The sequence below is a fragment of the Corvus kubaryi genome, unplaced genomic scaffold (genome assembly GCF_017639235.1).
Source record: "Corvus kubaryi isolate FWS band 111438036 unplaced genomic scaffold, C.kubaryi_AGA036_p1.0 37394, whole genome shotgun sequence".
NCBI lineage: Eukaryota > Metazoa > Chordata > Aves > Passeriformes > Corvidae > Corvus > Corvus kubaryi.
The window spans coordinates 867,718-890,023 of NW_024581133.1; the positions used below are offsets into that span (position 1 = coordinate 867,718).

Genomic DNA, 22,306 nt, shown 5'->3' on the forward strand with positions numbered 1-22,306 from the left:
CTGCAGAGATTACTGCCTTGGAGCTCAGCCTCAGGGAGGGGCTGCATTTGCCTCCTTAATCTGACTCTTGCATTAGCCAGGTTAGTTTAAATACCCTGTGAAGGTGGTTTGAGCTAACCCAGTTTATGCAGCCCAAAGGAGACTAAAACCACTTCAATCCATCAAGAGAATCACAGTGACATTGTTCTCAACAGTAGAACTAGAACAGGAATGCATGGATGGATGGTTGTCCAGGGCCCTAAAAAGGAATTCAACCATGCTGTCTTAGTGTAATAAGTCAAATGGATATTAAAGGCTTTAAAATTTCACTCTGAAGTAATTCAAACTTTTAAACAGAAAACCTCCTGATTTCTTAATTTCAAGTCAGCCTTTCACCAGCAATTCAGAGCTGATTTAGAACTTTGCTTTACTGTTGAAAACATGAAATGAGGAATTAATGAAGGAAGTTGAAAAGTTACGAAGGAAAATTTGAATGCTTGCATGGAAAAACTGCTACGGCTGTGAAGGCTGGTTAGTTCAGATTAGTAAAAAGTATTGCCTGCTATGCAGGAGACCAAACTTCAAATTAATAAATTACTTACGTTTATGTCCAATTTGGCCACAGATAGGTGAGTACGTTCAAGATAAAAGAGTTAGATATGCTTACTTCAGGCATATATCAGAAGAATGGCACAAAGAGTAGCCAGAGTTCAATTTAGTGTAATTGTAAGAACAAAACCACACAAATCTGATTTAGGAAAGGCCATACTTCTTAAAATAGCAATATGATTTAGCAGAGATAAAGAGAAGTTATATGTAAATTAATCTGGATTATAGCCCAGGGAGGCAGACTGATTCTAAAGTTCTACAGAAAGCAAATAATTCCTAACTCACTTGTTTTGGTTATTTCCAGATGGTAGTTGCTTGTAGATTTTACAGCTTGCTACTGAAGTTAAGTGTTTTAATATGCTGGAGACTTGTCATGGGGCTGCTTGTTCCCAATTTAAGGGTTTATTTTTGCCAGCATAGCCAAAAGCAGGAGGGAATTGCCGGAAGTCTCACACAGATTTTTATAATGTCTCTTTGATGAGACTTGCAAGCCTGAGAGGCTCAGCTCAGTGGTGCACCATGTTTTACTTTCTACTACTTTTTCTAAGGGCAGATGTAAAAATTGACATGGAAAATATTCCTCGAGTCTTGTAGTACTGAGGTCGCTTCCTGTCCCTAACCCCCACTCTTATTTTTTGGCTCATCATTACAGCATTAGAACTTGGCATAAATGTTTATAGAGATTTTTCACTGGAGCTCCTGAGTCATTTCAGTGAAGTCATGGCTGATGGAAAAACACCGACTCTCCTCACATGGGCGTGTCGAGACAGAAAACTTGCCATGTGTTTGAGGAAATAGATCAAGGTCTCTCAGATCTCTCCCTAAAACATATTCTCTTGTTTAATGTTTTTGCTATGCTCTGTGCTTGATCTATAGATGCATGAAAGGGTTTAAAAATTGGTTGATGCTCCCAGCAGTAGTGCCAGACTATAGATGCTTTCATTTGCCTTCTCCCAGCTTTTCCATGGAACGTTTCTTAGACAGACATCACAACACTGTAATCTGGGCAGAGCAGAGAGCTGGATTGGCACTGAGGAAGTCTGTATGTGTAAGAGTGAATTTCTGAGTAAATTTAGAAGCAAGCTGAGTGCTATGGAAACGCTTCTGGGGCAGGTTCTTCAGGGATGCATTGTCCAAGCATGCTTGGTGTAGTCACTGTGCAGCTATCTGCAGCTGCGTTGGTGTACTTAGGCACCAAAATACATATATTAAGAAGAAATCCTGGTTTTGAAATGCCCACAGTTAAAATTAGAGGGGTTCTTTTCCCCCCTTTATCACCTTGTCCAGGTGAGGAGGTCTTTCTGTGTTGGGGGGCACGGTGTGCCTGTCACAGCTGGGTCTCACGTGGCAGTGATCAGTGTTTCCACCCCTGCACGGAGCAAATAAACTGTTGTAAAAATGCTGCAGGAGAGAGAGGTACAAGGAATCTTTGTCAGAGTATCCATGTGGGTAGAGCAGTCCTCATTTCTTATGAAAAACAGAATTGTCCCAAAAGCATTTGAGGTCTCACTATTTGTGACTAGGAAGTTTGTAAAGAGTAAGACTTAACTTCTCCTGTGCTGGGAGAGTAAAAGAATGGCAGGAGTTTAGAAGTGCTGTAGTGATGAGTGGTGCTAAAAGAACAGATATGTGTTTAATTGGTATGGAAAAACTAGAAAATGGGAGGTGTGAGTACATGCAGAAGTATCAGGTGAGGGTGTTAGGATGCCTTCTAGAGCTATAATTGCCTAATTCCCTGACATGACTGGGTACTGCTCTGTCAGCCCTATGAAATACGTCTACTGTTTGGGTTTTTTGATCCCTTTGACAGGAGATTGTCCTGCCTGACTGGCAGAGATGCCCTGGAATCCAAATTACACTGTGTCTAAACTCTGTTGCTTGTTACAAAAACTGAAGATGTTATTCTTGCACAACAGCTGAAGGGTTAACACATTTCACGTACCCAAGCTGGCGGTCAGTGAGACCATGCAGTAGTTACACTTCACAAATTACAGTATCACTGGTAATTCAGAATAAAACACAGGGAAGTACTGTGCACATTCATTGGTCTACTCCATGATCAGGCAGTATTCAAGTTGACACATTCTGAATCTCTTTGGTTTGTGCATGCTAGCTTTAGAAAAGGCAGATAGAAAAAGTAAAAAGTTGTCCCTGATGTGTTCACCAAAGCAGGGTAGAAGCAAACTCTAGTGACACTTTGTGTGCAGAACTGTATTCAGAATAAATACCTATTGAAGTCAGTAATATCAGAACCTTATTCTTTAATATTTTTAGAAAGATTAGAAAAATAGTTGATTCATTAGTTAAAGCCATTTTTGGTTGGGTTTATTTTGAAACAACTATTAATGATTCCTTTTGTTTCATTTCCTTTGTAGGTATTGTTTTAGTGGCCATAAATCCTTATGAACAGCTGCCTATCTATGGCGAAGATATCATCAATGCCTACAGTGGCCAAAATATGGGGGATATGGATCCACATATCTTTGCAGTGGCTGAAGAAGCATACAAGCAGATGGCCAGGTTTGTACACCAGAGTCTTGAAGTCATTGTTATTCTGAAAGGAATAAAACAAAGTTTCTGGCTGATGCTCTTCTCTTTAATTTATAGCTTGTGAAATATTTTGCAACATCTGTCTTTTATCCAGTGTTTTAGTACATTTCACAAGGGGAAAAGTTGCCCAAGTTAGTGAACAGTAAAGCTTTATAAATGCTGTGGAGATCATGGCCACTGACAGTTAGCAGGAATTACCAGAGATCTTGTCAGTATTTAGGTCTAAAATTAGCCCTGTGCTTTGTATGATTATGTTTTTTTAATTTGATTAGCAAAATAAGGAGATGCTTTTCAATTGTCGGATCATTAAAGAGAAAAGTGCCAGGTTCTTAGCTGTTTTGTGTTTATATATGATACTGACTGGAGAAATCACTGGGCTTATGAGTGCTGTTACAGGCTCCTGGCTGTGTCAGTAGTGTCCCAGCTACGTAATCTGCCTGTGGCTGTTGTTGACTGGAATTAAGAGGGAGCAGAGGGACGATTGCAAAGAGCGCCTGAAAACTGAGTCTCTAGGGACCCTGTAACAGCTGTGCAGGAAATCCTCATTTCTCTAGATGTTGCATCAAAATGAACTTGTCACCCAAGGGCAGTGGTTGTCAGAAACTTCTTCCCCTTTGCCCCAAGGGCCTGCAGTTACGGGAGCTTTTGAAATATTTAATTTCTAGAATAAAAATCTTTTGGGCTACCGTGTGGTCTCTGGTTAACAAGATGCTCCCCGGTATCCTGGCTGGTCAGCTTCAAGCTATTGGTTTAGTTTTCCTTGTTGGCAATACAGCTCATGATCAAATTAAACAAGTAAAATAGAGAAAGATTTCTGGATTAATTGTGATGGCCCTTAAGCTATGCTGCAAGTGGGGGAGGCAAGGGGAGAATGGGTTGAAAATTATAAAATCTTCATGGTTTGAAATTGGCTATCTGTTAATTTAAGAATCTGTATGAGAACTAGAACGGATAAAACGTTTGTCACGTGCATGTGTGAATACAGTGATCCACAGTACCCAGGTCATAGATAATTTTGAAAGGAAACAGTACAGTGCAGCATTTCATGACTTTAGAGTAATTGCAAAAGAGACAGTGTTTCAAAAATACCCTTGTCTTGGTTTAACTCCAGCCAGCAACTAAGTACAACACAGCCACTTGCTTACTCCCTCCCTCCCCCAGTGGGATGGGGAAGAGAAACTCATGGGCTGAGATAAGAACAGGTTAATAATTGAAATAAAATAAAATAATATAAAATAATAACAACAACAGTGATAACAGTGAAAAAGGAAAGAGAGAAAGAGGAGTAAAACCCAGGAAGAAGTAGTGATGCACAGTAAGGTTGCTCACCACCTGCTGACCGATGCCCAGCCGGTCCCCAAGCAGCCATCAGCGCCTCGTGGCCAGCTGCCCCCAGTTTATATACTGGGCATGACGTTCCTGGGTGTGGAAAATCCCCTTGGCCAGGTCGGGTCAGCTGTCCTGGCTGTGCTCCCTCTCAGCTCCTTGTGCACCTGCTCACTGCCAGAGCAGGAGGATCCCACACGTCCCTGGCTCCAGGGAAGCGCTGCTCAGCCCCGGCCAAGGCGTCGCTGTGGTGGCAGCGTTCTTCTCATCACTCCAAAATGCAGCCCTGCACCAGCTACTAGGAAGAAAATTGCCTCTGTTCCAGCTGAAACCAGGACAGCTCTACAACCACACTGTTGAACGGCAAAGATATTTTGCCTTACTTCCTTTCTGCTCAGAAAATAGACATATAATCTGGTGTGGAGATACAAAGGCAAAACTGTGTTACAACAGTCACATCTTCTTCATGTCTCTTTCATCACTGCTGTTTTAAACAGACCTGGTTCTCAACTTCCTCTAAAAGCTGTACAAAAGAAAAAGTTATTTATTTTATGTCTGAGGCTCGGCACAGTGGTCTGAAATTGTAGTCAGTGATGGCTGTCATCCTAATTCACAGAATTTTTGCTCTTAATATCAACCAGCGGAAGTAAGAGGTTGGAGAGGGATCTCTCTCCACTGGCTGACTCTAACCCCTCACTGAAGTGGGCTTGCCTCTTACTGGTGCTGAAATGTCAGATTGCTGGGTCACCTGTGTTCTGTGTGCCTGTGAGCTGGAGCCTGTGCAATGGAGATGTCTGTCTGCCACCATCAGCATTCTTTGCTGTCAGGCAGACTTGGGGGGCCTGAGATTTTGGCTTGAGCTTTCTCTGTGGCTTTTCCTTTTTGCGTTAATTACCTGCTCTTCAGCTCTCACTGCGCCCTCCGGCAATTCTGCTGTCCTGAATAACAACAAACAAGATGTGGTAGGAGTTCCTTTTTGAAACAAATGATGAGAAATTGTATAACTATGGAGATTAGCTTAAATAAACCTTCTGAATGATTTAATTAATTATTATATGTGTCTACGTTATAAACAATTTGTTATTCTTTTATGACTAACTGACAGTACTTTCATAGTTGCAGAATGAAATCTGGGCACACAATGCAACTGAAAAAAATTTCTCTACACTGAAGTAATAATTTAATTGTTTTAGCTTTTATTTCCTTTTCTATTTGTTGGGGGTTTTTTTTGGCTTGTTGTTTTTAAGAACTTTTTCTGGTATTACAGCATACCGGTTTTGCTCACTGAATTTAGTTTTCTATTGCTGCTTACAGTTACTAAATCACACCCTTGAACTTCACTTTTTTTTTTTTTTTTTTAACTCTGAACAAATCACCGTTTACTTCTGAATTATGAGGCTAGAGAAAAAGAAGTCCAGTTTTATATTTCTGCAGCTGGCTTTTTAAAAATGAAAATCAGATTGTCTGTGACTGCTGTATTAATGCTTTAATAAGTGAGTTGCATATTCATATGGTAGCTAGTCATACGGCATTAATCTGCATTTATGTGTGAAATTGGTGAGGTTCATTTTTCTCTTGTTTTTGATCTTTCCTAACTCCATGTTTAAGTGATCACTGGAATAATTAGTCATGATGCTCCTATCCTTAAGGCTCCAGTGAGCTCTTCTAAATATTTACTCCTTAGGTCGTCTTGTTAATTTATAATTTAGTGATTTAGAATTTGTTCTTTCCAGCTTCATTGCTTCATCTGCTGTGGCTGAGAAACTCCATCTGTGTGCATGGTTAACTAAGTGATGTCTGTAGCCTTCTTCAGCCAAAGAAAATGCGCCATGGCAGAAATCTGGAAAGCCAGTGATTAAATATTTGTGTTGTGTTTTCAGAAAAAACACAGTGCAAAAATGCTGACCACTGGAATGACAGGGATGGAGCTCACATCTGGCTTGTGCATGAGAAATGATATACAGCAGTTGCCTGGGGTTAATTGCAGTGTAAAGCAGCACATAAAGATACCTTTGCATGTGACATTTCCTGCCTAGTGGCAGCCAGGTGATGTGATACCTGCTGCTGGAGGTGGTGGGCCTGTTTGAGCCTCCTGATTTCCTCTGCCAGCAGCAGTTCAGTCACCAGTTTCCAGGGGAGGGTGAGTGGAAAGGAGCGTGGTTCATCTTTACCTGTAGCCAGCAGTGCAATAAGTGCATTCTGTTTGCTTGGTAGCTTCTTGTCTTTTTCAGTGCAGGAAAACGTGCACAGCTCTTAAGACTAATCTCATTTTGGATTATTATTTCTTTTCTTTGCCCCTTTCCCATCTCTTCCTCCCTTGTCATCTGTGTCATTGTACCTTTTTCCTTTTCTCTCTCCATCTCCTGCTGCTCCTCTGCACAGACTGACAGCTTTGTTTCCGACACCTTTCCTCTGCTGTGCCTAAAATAAGCAATGATCTAGTTTTACAACTGCACTTAAATTGTGTTAGACTTAGGGCTGTGAGTGGTTCATACTTAGCAGTAACTGAATTGGTCTGGGTTGTAGGAGCTGCCAGACCACAGATGTGAGGGTTTGGAGCAGATCTCCTTTGTCCAAGGAGTGTGTCCCAGTGGGAGGGAGCCAGATCATTCGGATGGGGACGTGTCTGCGTGGCTTTTGTGCAGAGTGGTTTGGTTCTGCAGCTCTGACAAAAAAGCTCTGCTTTTGGGAGGATCTGGGCCCTGCACTCTCAGGGCTCTCCTCAGCAGTGGCACTGTTTTGTCCATGGATAGCTTGCTCCATTTGAGTGAGTATATACAGGTTTGGGACTGTTTAAGGCAGATGAAGGACTCAGAAGGAAGAAAATTGTTATTGAAGAATGTATTTTTGTCCCAGAAATATAAACCTCAATGTCAGCATGTGGGTGTTTGCATGTGTTGAACCCTTTGAGCTGCAATGCATGCCACTTTTGTATGTCAGTGTTTCCAAATTGTTAACAAAACCCAAGTTCAGTCTTCAGTTACCCCTCTGTGGTAACTATGAAATTGAGGAAAAGCTTCAGTTGCCAAACATTTTATTTTTTATTTTTTGAAAGCATTACAACTTCAGTAGGAATCATAACCATCAGCAGGTGTGGCTCATTTTCTTTGTAATATTCAATAGAATATTTAATACATTTTTAACCCCATGGTTTGCAGTAAGATGTTGATGATTGTACTCTTGAAACTGTTAAGAATTGCATTAATGTATGAGATTTATGATTATCAGTTTCTTAACACTGTTAGGGAAAGACCTTCAAAATCACTCCTTCACAGGATTCTTTCCCCTGCCTAGTGAGGGTATATTTCAGTAATTAAGATAATGTATTTTTTTATCAGTGCTTTGTTGGTCTGATTTGTTCCATCCCACTTGTGGTTGATGGCAGATACAGCAGATTCAATTTAATAAATTAACTTTGAGATTTCCTTCTGATTAATTAGTAAAGTTGTCTTGCTCAAGTTGAGAGTAACCTTTGCAAACAGAATTGCATACTGATGAGATCCATATAAACCTTAATGAATACCAGCGTGGAAACCAACAGTGTTTAAAGCATCAATTTCCAAAGTTTTGCTTTTTCTGTTTGCACAAAGTATAGTGACTTATTCTGTGGTACTGTGTATCTTTTCCATTAAATTACCTTTAATAACCAGGCTGCCTCTCTGTTTTGTCAGCTTTTCTGTGCATGTCTGATGGCTTTCACCTGCAGGAAGGTATTTTTCTATCACTTCTTGTTCAAAAGAAAGCTTGGTGAACTGTTGAGTAGGTGTTCTGAAAGCATCTTTACTGACAGTCTCCAGTTATCCCAGGCATCCCAAGATGATGTCCTCTTATAAAAATGCACATTTGATCAGCTGCTGCTTTGCTTCTGAGTGTCTGATAGATGGATACTGTATTTTTGCCTGGCAGAAGTCATGACTGGGATGATTAACAACCTGTCACAGATCTGCATCCAGCTTGGAATGTGAGCCTGCTGTGGTGGGTGCTGGACAAACATACAGTGGCCTTCCTCCACTTATGGCCTTGATGTAGGACTTCTTGAGTTAAATATCTGCCTTGAAAAGAGATGGTCTTATTGGGCCTCCATTGTTAGAATGCAAGGGGAAAATTGTCCTTTCTAAGATGATTTTGGAGTAGTCTCTCACACTTGGAGCCTGATGTTTTATGATGTTACAGGTACAAGATGGCAGATGGGGGAATCAACTTGATATAAGGGACCTACTTGTCCAAGCAGTGATTGTTTTTAGGCAACAACAGGGTTAGATATGGTTGTAGCTGGATGCTGGAGTTCATGTGAGGTGTCCTGCTGGTAGCTAAGCAATGAGCTTTCCTAAACTGTTGCCAGAGTGACCTCTGGCTAATCCCTGGATAAATCAGTTGCATGCTGCTGGCTCATCTTTGTGCTCCTCTGGAGTGCAATCTGTCTTGTGTTTGTAGTATGTGCTGACCTCAGTTTTCTTCATTTGTATGTGTTGGGAGATGTCACTGACAATTCATTATCTTTTCACCTGTTGACATTTTTACAGTCAAGAGCTGTGTTTCCTGGATGCAGTTATAATGGCAAGTGGTGCATTTTGTTAATTAAAAAAAAAGTACAACTTCTGGTTGTGAGAGTATTGCAAATAGCTTTTACCAAGCTGTTGTTGAAGACAGATTGTGAATAATAATATTTCATCTTTGTTTTGCACGTTCGATGAGCAGATCCCAGAGCTCTTTCCAGAAGAGATCAGCATCATTACTGCCATTTTATAAGTTGAAGCAGACATGGGGATTGGGAGGGCAGCTTTGGTGAGTTCACCAAGGTGGCAAAAGCAGGGCATTGAGCCCCTGAATCAGAAGTCCTGGTCCTCTGTCTGGTGACTTGATGACACCAGCTTGAGAAAAAAATATGTGAGAATAGAGTACATAAATGATAGTGCAGTTCAGTTCAATGCTCTCAATGTACAAAAATGAGCAAATGAGCTGCATTTTTCACACCCTCCTTTCCTGCAGCATTAAGGGGTCTCTGTGCCAGGTAACATCTATTGCATAACAACATTTGCTTTCACTGAAGATTTGATGTGTTCCAGGCACTTTACAAGCCTTACCAAAGCCTGTCTCCTCTAATACTGGTGTCTTAATTTCTGCTTGTATAGAAGACAAGGCAGAGGTGGTGTGCTGTGGCCATGCCTGGATCAGCCCAGAGCGCCCTGGCCATGGCCCTGTGCTCAGAACATCCTCTTTTCTCCAGCAGCTAAAGATGTCAGTGAGAAATGCTGTTAGGCTTAAAAAAAACAAGTTAAACTGGAAATATATTTAGAAATGAGATTAAAGAACATGGTTTATTGGATTGATGTTTCATGTTTATTACAAGTGAACGCTTTTATAAAGAATTAATTTACTGCTTAGTAAGGAGCAGTTGTTGTGACTCGGGGTTGCAGCTGAAGAATTCTCTGAAGTGTTAATGTTTGGCATCTGTGAAGACTGGGATGCATCAGGCCAGAGCACGTTAGATCCAGATAGTCAGGATAAACCAATGGATACAGGGTGTGAAGGTGGAACAGACGCAGAAATGTGGCTGCTGTTCTGTGCTTGCTTCTGGGGCAAAGCACCTGGACCTCGCCGTTTTGTTTCTTTTCGTTCCTTTCCTTCCCGTCACATCGCTACAGAGCAGCTCAGAGCACTTCAGTCTCTGATAATCATCCTTGGTGCTTACGTAGCACTTTGGGTGTTTTACAGACACATTGTTAATCCACACACCAGCCCTTTGAGGGTGGAAAAAATAAATTATCTGTGTCAGGCCGCACCTTTTGGGATGTGCCAGTACAAGTGAATTTGGAGGCTTCGGCACTGGGAGCGCCGCGGTGACGCGGCTCCGCAGGGAGAGAGGGGCTGTGCCTGCTTTTCACACAGCACTGCAAGGGGGAAGCTTGGAAAATGAAGGGTGGGGGTAGTAGGGGTGAAGGTAGAGCACTTCTCAGGTGTGCCTGGTTGCAGGAAGGTGACCTCCCAGGGAGAGCGGCTCAGCAGCTGCAGAGAATGGTAAGGGTGTGCTTGTGCAGCGTGGGCTTGGAAGCACTTGGAAAGTAAGAGGACAAAGCAGGGGAACTTACCCATTTTAAGGAGGCCACTAGCCAAATCCAGAAATGGGGGATAACAGACTTCGTTTAAGGCTCTGAAGAACTTTGTGATTAAAATAGTTTATTCGGAAGGCTGATGAAGGGCAAGATGTTGCCTCCTGCCCTCAATATGAGAGGTGCCGGGAAGGCAGCCCAGAGCTGGCTGCTGCTGCTTTCCATCACTCCAAGAGCATTAGAAAACTGCTGAATGAATTCTTGTTTGTTTATTTATTTATTTATTGAACAGTTAAATTATTTCTGTTTGAAAAGCAAATCCTGGGTTTGTCGAGTTGCCAGGCTTTATAATGGCTTCTAGCAGATGCTGCATGCCCTGGGCTGAGTTTCAAAGGTCTTTGCACTGAAGGAGTGCAGCTGAGCATGCACAGCCTTGTTTGCTGCCACACAACACTGCCCTTAGGCAAAGGTGAAGCTAAATATATTGCATTGACTTGGGTTAAACCTCCCAGCACTGGTGGGTTTTACAGCTGCCTTTTATTTTAGGATAAGTGGAGAAGCAGTTTTGGTCTTCTAGAAAAACAAGTAACTAACAGTTGGGAGCATCACAGAAAAGTGAAGCACAGCTGCCCAGAAAATGAACCTGGGACCTACTGTGGCAGGGGACTGGGAGGGCAGGTCTTGAAGAGAGCACAGGCTGGTGAGTCTGCAAAAAAAAAAAGCCAAATCCTTGTATCACTCCGAAACCACATTTTGTCCTGAAAAGAGAAGACTGTCCTGGGGAAAAAAATACAGCTATGTTTTGATTTCAAGTTTACCGTCAGTGGTAATTTTAGGAAACACTATTTATTTCAATGTTTATTGAAATCAGACGTATTTAGTGAGCCTTCAGATGAGCTGTGCAAAACCTTACTCATCTTGTACCCCGCCTTTGTCTTTCTGGTGCTTTATTCTTCTGCCTGCATTGATCGGCTGTGCATCCTCTCCCCTGCTTTGGAAGATCCCAGTCCCTTGGGGACAGGGCTCCCTTTAGCCTGCTGGGGTTGGCCACCTGCAGCTGGGAAGGCCCTTCCTAAACTTCTTAATGAGTTAATCCAGCTGCTTTCTGTGAAGCTCACTAAACTTTCAATACTACAGAGAGCTCTTGGCATTGTACTGATACCTGATGAAATTTGGGGTTCACAAGGAAGGAGATCTGTAGAGGGATTCCTTGTGGAACAGGGGCATGTGATACCCCAGGGCAGTCTGGGCACCCCAGGATTGCTAGGGAAGAGCCCCTGAAGGGGCCTCAGGCTGCAGACAGGCTTGCCAAGACACCTGGCAGCAGGCAGCCTTGAGAACCCTTGGCAAAGTTACACACTGGTCGGCTCCCCTGCTGCTTAGAGGCTGTCCCGTGGGAAGAGGGTGTGAAGCTTTGTAAAGTAGATTTAAGTTGGTGTAAGGAAGCAATAAAGGAAGCACGATGCTCAAATCATATCAGTGTTCGTGTCGTGACTCCGGCCGGTTCCCCTTTGCTTGGACCCCCCAAAGAGTTCAAAATCTTTTCTATGGGTAATTATTCCAAGACTGAATGAGCTGTTTGGAATGTGTGGAGTATTTGATATATTCTTCTGTTCTTTGATTCTGTGTTTCCTGTAACAGCAGTACTTCCAAGTTATTTAGCAACATCAGTAAAGCCATTACAGTGATAGTTAGCACTTTCACACTGATTTATTTTAGGTGCGTTGTGTAAACTTCATTTATTTTGGCTTTGTTACCAGTGCCTCATGGGAGGGAAAGGATCATTATTAAACAGATTTTTTTAGTCATGCTATCAGATACAAAGATGTGTGAATGTTCAGACTGTAGATACTGCAGGTTATTTTGGTCATATGCTGTCACAAATATGCAATGGGGATGCTGAGAGATTGATTGCAAAAATAGGATGTTTACTTATGTCAGAGTTCTGTTTGTATTGCTTGAGACACTAAATCATGTCAGCTGCTGTGTATCCTGGAGAAGTTTGGAGATCTGCTCTAAGGTGTAAAACATGAAACACAGCTTAAACTAAGTTTTTGTTGGTCCTTAGTTAATCTTATGGCTCTCAGGGAAGCTGCAGTGCGTGAAAGTACAGCAAGATTTCAAACCTGCCAGCGTTTCAGAATGACTCCTATGTGACCTTTCAGCAATGTCATTGGTTTTTAAGTCATTTTCTTGGGTTGGTTTCGTGCTGCCATAATTCAGCTGTAGGATGGCAAAGCACTAGGCTCCTTTTCTGTCTTTGATGGGCACGATGCACACTGATGTTAGCGGTAGTTACGTGTGTGTGCTGAGAGCAGCATCTATCCCAAATGTTCCCTGCGTCACAGGTTCCTTCCCTGGGAGTTTATGTCAGGTACTTTGATCATTGAAAATTCACTGTTTTGAAAATGTAAAGCAATTCCAGGCTTGCAGGTCTGTCTTATCCCCACAGAACTGCAGCAGAACGGTAGTGAGATAGAGGAGCAAACGTCACTGCTAGACTAAATAAAAGCTAGCTATGGTGTGCTTGCATTGAAGCAGTGGGAGATGTTAATGTTTGAGGAACCCCAGATCAGGCCCTTAGCAGCAGTTTTGCGCTGTTTTGAGTTAAATAAAAATGAAATGGTCATATGCAGTGGGGTTGATGCCCTTACCCATAACCTAAACCTGTTATTCCAAAAGAAAAGAATAAAGCAGTAGCAACTCCACAAGGAGGAAAAACAACAACAAAGGAAAAAAAAAAAAAGAAAAGCCAGGAGATTTAATTAACCTTTTAGCACTGAGGCAGTGAGGGGGGAAGATGTCCTGGAGGTGGTGGCCTTCAAACCACCCTGACAAGAACCTTCCTTATAAACATCAGCACCTTGGCAGTGTCCTCAAGGTCGACAGACATACAGCTTTTAGGATCAAAGGCAAAGTAAGTACTAATGTTCTTCTCATCAAATTGCCCTGTTATTTGCTTTCTTCATTACATGTTAAGGATATTGCACTCTGATCTTTTCTGCCAATCTCGTCTGTGTTACGACATGGAGACAGTTCAACTTTGAATTAGTTCATCACAGGCAAGCATTTCAAAGTCCATATCAGAGTCTTTTCAAATTAGCTGTTAATGATACAGTTTTGCCAGGGAGAGATGCTGGTAGCTTGGGTATGAATGGATTGATAGGAATATTGAGGTTGATGTCAATAATTTCTGTATTCCTTTTGTTGTCACTAATTCTGTATTCCTTTTGTTTGGTTTCCCAAGTTGATGTTTTTGTGGGGGACGTGCTTATATATGTTTATTTGACATTATTTGCTGTGGAGTCATGAGTCTGAAAGCCAAGATCAAGTGATACATCTGATATATCAGTCATAGGAAGCAAAAAAAGCACAAAAAAAAGTGTTGTGCTTTGATGATTAAATCAAATAGCTTTGGGCTTCTTTAATTCTCTCTGAAATGCTTATTGATAGAGAGGTTTTTAACTTTTAGTGTTCCTGCTTCAGAGAGGGATTTTCAGTTGGTATGGAGGAAGAAGGTAAACAAAGATATCTATAAGGATTTTTTCAGTGTCTATGTCTTGATTATCCTGATCTGTTTGGACAGTTTGCTGTGGAAGTCATGGCTTTGATGCAGTAAGCTGTTTTGGTTTTTGTGGGAAGCAGTGGGTGCAGTGATCGTGAATTAAAATTGTTTGAAAATTGACAACTCTGCCATTAGTATTAGCAACTTTCATTTCTTGCACTGATTTTTCTTTTTTTGCCTCAATTTTTGCATTGGTCAGCTGAAATAGTTAAAAGCTGCCCTGGATAATGATGGCTGTCAGTGATCAGTCAGTGTTGTTGCAGCACTGTACAAATTGGAGGTGCCTAGTGACAGTCTTGTCTTGCTTCCAGTGTATCTGGCAGCTGTGACCTCATGAGAGTGGCAGTTCCTCCACACTGAGCTCTTCTGAAAGCATTTACCGTACGTTTTTATGAAACACAAAACTTAAAGTAGCCAGTGCTATTGAAAGCATTGCATTAAGATATATGCAGATCCTCAGCAAAGGGTGTTTTCACCTCTTGAGAGTAAAGTGATGTTTTTAAAACCACTTGCTGGTTTCTTGTGCATTGTCATTTCACTGATAAGCTGCAAAACCCTGTTCTGTATGTAAGGTATCTCAAGACAGCTTGCAGCACACTGCTTTCCTCAATGCTGAACCTTCTTTGAGCAGAAGCTATGTTCAGTGTTAAATTTTGCAGTATTTATTCAAAGCAGAAGAAGCCCTGCTGCTGTGTAGGCTGTAATCTCAAGCTTGCAGGAACTAGGTAAGACTGCATCTCTTCATTTTTGGCACTCTGACAGTGAATTTCCTCATGAACATATTGCCTGTCAACAAAATTTTGTAGATAAAGTAAAATTGTCTTTTAAAGTTACTAGCCTATGCAGAAATCTGGTTCTGCATTATTTTTTGTGATAGAGAACCACTACTTTAAACTATCACTGAGTACTCCATAGTGCATCCTCATTCTTTTATTTATCAAGGAATAGCTGTTACCCTCACATGCTTCCCAAAGTATAGGCCTGAGAGAATTTATATAGAAGATTTCTGAACCAAATCCTCTGCTACTGCAAGCAATCTCAGCCTATCATTTCACATTTCAGATTGTGCAGTGTCTGGGCCTGTCATCTTAAAATGGCAGTTTTAGTGTAGTTTTGTCATTCCTTTATTCTTCTGCACTGTTCAGAAGCAGCAGAAGCTGAATGTGATCCTGACCAATGCCTGAACGTAACGTGGTGTTTCCATGAGTGGTAGACTGCTCCCAGTCAAACTGTTTCAGTCTTATCTTTTCAAGATAATTTGGCTTAACATTGCATCACTGTGATGTAGTTCTGTGTGCTAGGATCTGATTGCTGTCTGCCTTTGGGGGAAAGAGGACTCCTCCACCCCTCATCTCCCAGGTTGCTTTTCCTCATTTCTGTTTGCAAAAGCATAATTAAAATGCTCCCTCCATTCAGAAGTAATCTTAATTTTAAAATAATCTACTTACGTGTTTTATGCAGAGAAAAAACTGCATGAAGATGAAGTATTGCATAAAATGAGGCATCTGGCTGCAAAGTGGTGTCACACATAAAGCTGTTGTCCTACTTAATGTTTCATTGGCTGAAAGTTTTAATTATAGCTTTTTTTTTCTGACTGGTGACATGTTAAGTGCTCAAGATGTCAGGTCAAAGGTCAGGGGCTAATGATTTAACTAAAAATAACTTGAAAGGTGAATTATATCTCTGAGAATGAACTTGGGTGGTGTCACTTTGGTTTTCTGGGGAGTTTTTCCTTTGTTGTGTTTTGGTCTTCTAAATTTTGCTTTGTTTTTAATGCAGCCTGATGATGAAAATTTCATTTGACATGAACAGAGGCTATACTTTAGACCGCTGCTTATACCAAATAATTAAAAATAATTCTCACTACATTTCATACATCATCCAGGGTGCTTTGATGCTAGTTTACTTGTAGTTTTTCCTTTACATGTGGCGTTCTGTTTCTTTAAAGTTTTATGTCGTTAAAGAGCTTTCTGCTGAGCTGGCCCAGCTGCCTGGCAGGACCACTCCAGCCTCCTCCACGACTAAAGACCTTGCTGCCTGTGGTAGGATGTCCATAAGCCAAGTCTTCCTGGGGCTGTGGCAGTAAGAGCTCATCCCTGCTGCTGTTTTGTCCGTTCTCCTTCAAATGCCGAGTGCCATCTCGGGCGGTGTTCTGTTGTGTTTTCCTTTCTCTCTGCCAAAAAGCACAAAGAATAATATGCTAGAGGATGGTCACTGCAGTGTGTTAAAGCAGAACAATGGATTAATGTACTGTTGAAGACAAGAGCGGCCCTGAGCGTGGATGGAGCGCTGGCAAGAGGACGCTGCTGCAGACAGTGAGGGAGCCCTTTGTTTGTCACGATGGCTGTGGCTGCTGCAGACACAGAAAGTCACTGCAGGAGAGACAGCAGCAATGCTTTCAGCTCACACAGAGCAAACCCTCTCTTCTCTAAGCCAGTGTGTGCAACGGGCATGTGTGTATGTACTTGTGGAATACAATAATGGATCCCTTATTCCTGAGCACATGAGTGTGTGCTAGGGAGAAGAGTATGTCTTCATATCTTAGGACATGGGGGAAAGAAATTGGCTAATTAGCAACATTCTTAAGGAGAAATTATTTCAAACTCATATTTTCATTATTGTCTTTGTAAAAGTGGAACTCCTGAGAAGAGACCAAGGACTGCAAAACCAGTGTGCGTTTTCCATGCTCCCACACGTGTCCTTCAGGGATGTGACAGCTGGAATGAGACACTTTTATTTCCATGTTCCTTTCTTGGCAAAATAGCTCATTTTTATTGACAGTTCTGTCAGAAGTCTGTTTTGCCAGAAGTCTGAGTTTGCATTCCTTGGTTTTCTGAAAGCCTTTTGTACTTTGGGAACTAAAATGTTTAACCATCAGAGGATCCATTTCATAGACTTGAGCTTCCCCAGTCTTCATATATTTAATGGTATTTAATACATGAAACAGCTGGTGATCTACAAATGAAAAGCTTATGTTGTTGCCTGTCTCCTGTGTTAGGCAGACTCTGAAATCAGACCAGAAGTTTCATATTTTAGAATGGCATGGGGTTTTTTTTCCTGTTTGAAAGAACACAGGTGCCAGAGAATGGTGCCAATCCTAGGAAGAAATGGTTGTTTTTGACACACTGCAGGAACTGTCTGTGGGAGAGGAAAATTGTTACCAGTTGTCCCATTTAAGCCTGGATTTTAGGAATTTGCTTTGATTTCTCCTGCATCCTGCTGCTGCTCTCTTTGAGCAGGAGGATCCATGTAACTCCTGCAGCTTCCTGAGCCACAGGCTCTTTCCCACACACCTCTACCATGAGTGAACTCTGCGAGGGGGAATGGGGAAGAAACACGAGTGTTTCTTCTTCATTTTCCAGCTGGAAATCTTCATTGCTACTGGAAGCCATCCCAGGCACAAAGACCTCCCTTGAGATCTTGTTTGATGGCCCCTGTCACTGGAGGGTGAGATGAGACTTGTGGCCAAGGCTGGCATCTCTGGTAGCTGGGTCTGTGTGACCTGGGCTGCATAAACCTGGGTTATCAAGCTGAACAGTTCTTCTTTCCCACGACTTTCCCACTGAGACTGAGCTTGGTGTGTCTGAATGTGAGCTGTGCTGTAGTCATTCACACCTATTGCATGTGTTACATGGAAGCTGAGAACATAAAATTAGGTTGCTTTGATCTTCTTAACACTTTGCTGTTAAATTTAAAGCAGCACTCAGCCATTTCAAGTAATTTCTTTTTACCAAAATGTGGAAAATCTGCCTCAACCAGTACCTTCATTTGGTTAAACAAATACCACTGTGGCTCTCCCAGAGGATGGGTGACAGACCCAGAGGCTCCTTCAGCCTGTGGCTTTGAGCAGCACGAAGTGGGTGCTGGAGCTGAGCTCTTATCTGAGGGCTTGGCATTGTTCTTGAAGATAGGTAGCATCTTGAGAATAGCAGCAGAGTCTCACAGGAAGCCAGTGGGAGATCAAATTGATTTGATGGGAATGGTGTTTAACTCCAGGTGGGAGATAGAGATGGTCACCATTCTTCTACCAGGTGGGAAGGCCTGGCCAGGCACCTGAGGTGCCTGAGGGGTTATCACAAGCATCATGCTGGGACAGAGGAAGGGAGGGAGCAGGAGGAGAAGGGGCTCTCACCTCTGGGGGCCATGGTGCATTAGAGACCCTGCTGAGGGACATGGACACGGTCCAGTTTCCATTTGGGGCTGGTAGGGTGTTGGGATACCTATGGACTCGTAAGCATGACACGTCACCTGTAACACAAATTTGAGACAAAATCACCGATTTTGACTAAGGTGGACGGGCCTCCTATACTTAACACAGAAAAAGAACACGTATACTTTATACATGTTTGAAATAATGAAGCTTTTTATCATCAGCAGGGGTTTTTTTACCGTCCCAGAAGCAGAACTCCAGACCTTCTGCCAGCCTTCAGGCTGCAGAAGCCAGAGGTAGTTTTTCCATGCACATGTCTTCGATTCCCCTGCACAGCATTTCCCGGTGGCCTCGGCAGGCACTGGCAGACCCTGCAGACTGTCACTGTGCTGCCTGAACGTGGAGGTGCCTCAAGTGTCATTCACAGCTCCTGTGCTCTGAGGACAGCCTGGTCCGTGCCTTGGCTATGCTCTCTGTGTTCCTGCCCCAGCTCTGTAAAGCTCTGGGGGAAGTTTTATTCCTTCTTTCGCCTCTTCATGCAAGTGTATAAGATGTGATTAAGCTCACCCAACTCATAGGAATGCTTTGAAATGTCTTTCATTTTAACTTCATTTGCTTTGAAAATGTAAAAGCTTTATAAAGCACGTGGTCTTTATTTTAAAAGTTTCAGGCTCTATAAATGTTAATTTGTGTTATTTTGTAGTGTGTTGTTTATTCATATAGTTGGGTTTATGCACAGAGCCCTCTTTGAGTTGAGAGAAAATTGTTTTAGCAGCAAATTGAAATTACTCTTTTTTACAAGAGAAGAAATTGTTTCACAGCAGAGAGACTGTCTTCACTCCAGAGCTGCTGTCTGTGTCCTCAACAGCCATGCTTGAATTTTTCAGATTCAGAACAATTCTGGGATAAGCTGGTGATTAGATCAGAGGGACGAAAGGTTTCTGTGCCTGACTCTGCTGTTGATTTCTCTATCTGTAAGATGGCACTCATGATCTTTACTAATGAACACTGCTAATGTAGTGGAGCCCTGTACCACACACTCGGGTAGAGGTAGCTGCAGCAGCGTGTAGTGAATAGCAGTAGCAGATCTTTGCCATAGCCAGGCTCTCTGCAGTGGCTCTGCTGGCTGGCTGGGCTGTGCCAGCAGTGTCCATCCTGGAGGAGCATCCTGCAGGCAGGCGGCTCGGTAACGAACTGCCTCGTGCCTGCCACGTGCACTTACCTTACGCTGTGCTGCTAACATCTGTGGTGGAAGGGTTGTTGCCAAGCTGGGGATGCAGAAAATAAGTGTCTTGAGAGAACAGCTGGGAATTAACGTGTGTTTGTGTTTCAGAGATGAGCGAAATCAGTCAATCATTGTCAGTGGGGAATCTGGAGCTGGAAAGACTGTCTCTGCTAAGTATGCCATGAGGTACTTCGCCACGGTCAGTGGATCTGCCAGTGAAGCCAATGTTGAGGAGAAAGTCTTGGCCTCCAACCCCATCATGGAGGTAAGAGGGCTACTGCACCAAACCCCACCCTCCAGCTGCAGTTACTACTGTGGGGCAAACATAAGCGTTCAATAGAGAGAGCGATCCGTACTTCTAAAAAACATCTATAAATATGTATTAAAATTTTGCGTTTAATCCATTTACAAGGAGTTGCTTTAGGTGTCATTTTTGTAACATTTATGAAAGACTGAGAGAGGATGGGAGGGAGGTAATGTTTCAGTATTGATCATGTATTTCACATAAGAAAGTCATTTTTATATGAATACTGCTTTAAGTCTCTTCAGCTTTGTAACTGGTAGTTCCCAGACTGCTGGCCAAATGCAATTGGAGAAGACTGTTTTTGTGTGTAAAATTCCAAAGAGGATAAAACTTGTGGTCTTAACCACTAAATATGTACATCACACAGTGGGGCCAGTAGATTGTACTCTGAAAGGAAGTAAAGCAAATGTTAAATTTTAGGAAATACAATTAGAAAAGAGAGACTGAGAGAAAACAAAGTTACATGGGATGTACACAGTTTCTTTCAGAGGAGAAAAACAACATAAGAAGACATAATTTTGCTATAATGAGCTCAGAGTCATGTTTCAGTTCTGGAAACGGTTGTAACTAACTGTAGTCAAGTACCAAAGCCATTGGCTTGGGAGCACAGATGCTGGCAATAGACTTTGAGAGAACATGTACAGTTCTTCCTGCTTCAGGGTCTGTTCTCTGGGAGGCTCAGGAGACACAAATTCTGATGTCATAGCCAAGCAGAAAAGATCTCTTAGACTTACCTGAATTGTTTCTCTTGCCTTTACCTACATGTGTAGCTTCAAGTTGTGGTTGAAGTTGAGGAACTATGTTAAGAAATAATTCATTAGAGTGATAGTCTTGGGGGAAATTCTTGAGAGAAGTAGCTCTGTCCATAGGGGCACTCATGCTCCTGCCTGTGAACAGCCTAGGAAAATGCTTTTGGACCACTGATGCCTTGGTAGATGTTGGTCATCTCTCTGCAGTAGTGTGAAAGATCATGAGTAAATAGAGTGCATGCAGTGAAATGTGAAATGCAAAATGCTGCCATTGTTTTTTTTCTCAGGTATTTTAAAAAATGAACTATGTTTTATTCCTCCTTTCCTCCTGGCATGAGGAGTTCATGATACTCAAACTATAGCTGCCCCATCACAGTTGTGTGTGTCTGTCACAAGGTAATTGTGCCTGGTTTGTGGTGCTGTGTGGTGTTTGGAAACTTCTGTTGTGGGATAAAACAAGCTGTGCTGTGCTGGGCAGTGACTCCTCCAAATGTCCAGCCATGGGAGGAAGCCAGGGAGCTGCGCAGTGCCTGGAGCTGCAGCTGCCCCAGGGGAGCAGTGGCCGTTCTGCAGGGGTGAGCTGAGCCCAGAGAGCACCGTGCAGTGCTGCAGTGTTTGCAGGAGGAGCCACGTCCCGCCCGGGCCACGCTGACATTGGGCGTGCGGCTGACGGGGCCGGGGCGCTGAGCCCGCTCCTGCCCTGCCCAGCACGGCACTGGTACCGGGTGCCCTCACATCAGCGGGCCAGGGACAGCTCTGGCACGAGGCTCTGCAGGACAGCTCCGTGCCTGGGCCTTTGCTGGGGGAAATACAAACTCTGCCGTTTCCCTGCACCACTTCTTTTGTTTGGTCTAAAAGCCTAAAGCAAACATCCTGCTCTCAGTCCTTGCACCCCACCTCCCAGTCAGTGGCCATCAGCTCACCACTGATTATCTGAATTAATTTTCAAAAGCAAGGAAGTTTAAATTGAGGACTAGAGCTTCCCATCTGTACCTTTTTTCACTCACTGAAAACCAATGGTGGTGCTTTATTTTTATTTTTTAGGGATACCAATTTTGTGAACAAGGGTATATCTAAATAGATATTTCAGTTGCTCTAAAGGTCATTATACTTGGATAAAAGTTATCCTTTTAACTCCCAACACTGAACTTTAAATTAGCTTTAGAGTGAGTGTTGTAAAATTTGATGTTGAGACAGACTCTTATGATAGCATAATTAATGTTTTGAAGTCTGTAGTTGATAAATCAGTAGAAACACAAATTAACCCATATATTTTAGGAGGAAAATGAGTAGTTCATTTTAGGAACAGGAAACTCCTCACTTGCTAAGCTGACTGTAAAGTCTTAGGAGCAAAAGGTCATTTTATTTCTAAGTTTCTCTTTGGACAACCTAAACATCAGTATTTAATGAGCTACCATCACATAGTCTTAGCCTACTAAATACTCAGTAATGTCAAGAGATCACTGTACATTTCTAGCAACTATCTAAGTGACTACTTTTGTAGTCAATAACTCTATACAGTTTTCCTATTGCAAATGTAGAAGTGGAGAAGTCTTAAAGCACATCTTTATATGTCATTTCCTGCTGCTCATTCTTTGTTACCCTCTACAGCTACACAAATAGTACAGCTCTGTATGTGCTCTGGTAAGCAATCTTATAATCCCAAAGACTTTCTGGTTTTATCAGTAATACTTTTCAAAGGAATAACTGGTTTCTGAAATGTTGTAGTAATATATTGCTACCACCACCACCAAAGTATATCACAGTAGCAATAATTTTAAAACAGAAGAGTGCAGTTA

The 22,306-nt window shown here is 42.3% G+C and overlaps 1 protein-coding gene across 17 annotated transcripts in view; it reads left to right on the plus strand.

Annotated features, from left to right (window-relative positions):
* MYO5A (myosin VA) overlaps positions 1 to 22,306 on the plus strand; it is an 88,360-nt gene that overhangs the window by 13,641 nt on the left and 52,413 nt on the right. For 16 of the 17 annotated variants that reach the window (XM_042038978.1, XM_042038985.1, XM_042038987.1 and 13 more), the window contains exons 4-5: positions 2,964 to 3,108; positions 19,563 to 19,719. In XM_042038978.1, the coding sequence (XP_041894912.1) occupies positions 2,964 to 3,108; positions 19,563 to 19,719 (302 nt within the window). Of the gene's footprint in view, positions 1 to 2,963; positions 3,109 to 7,208; positions 7,232 to 19,562; positions 19,720 to 22,306 lie in introns of those variants that run through there. The other variant, XM_042038994.1, reaches the window with a different exon arrangement.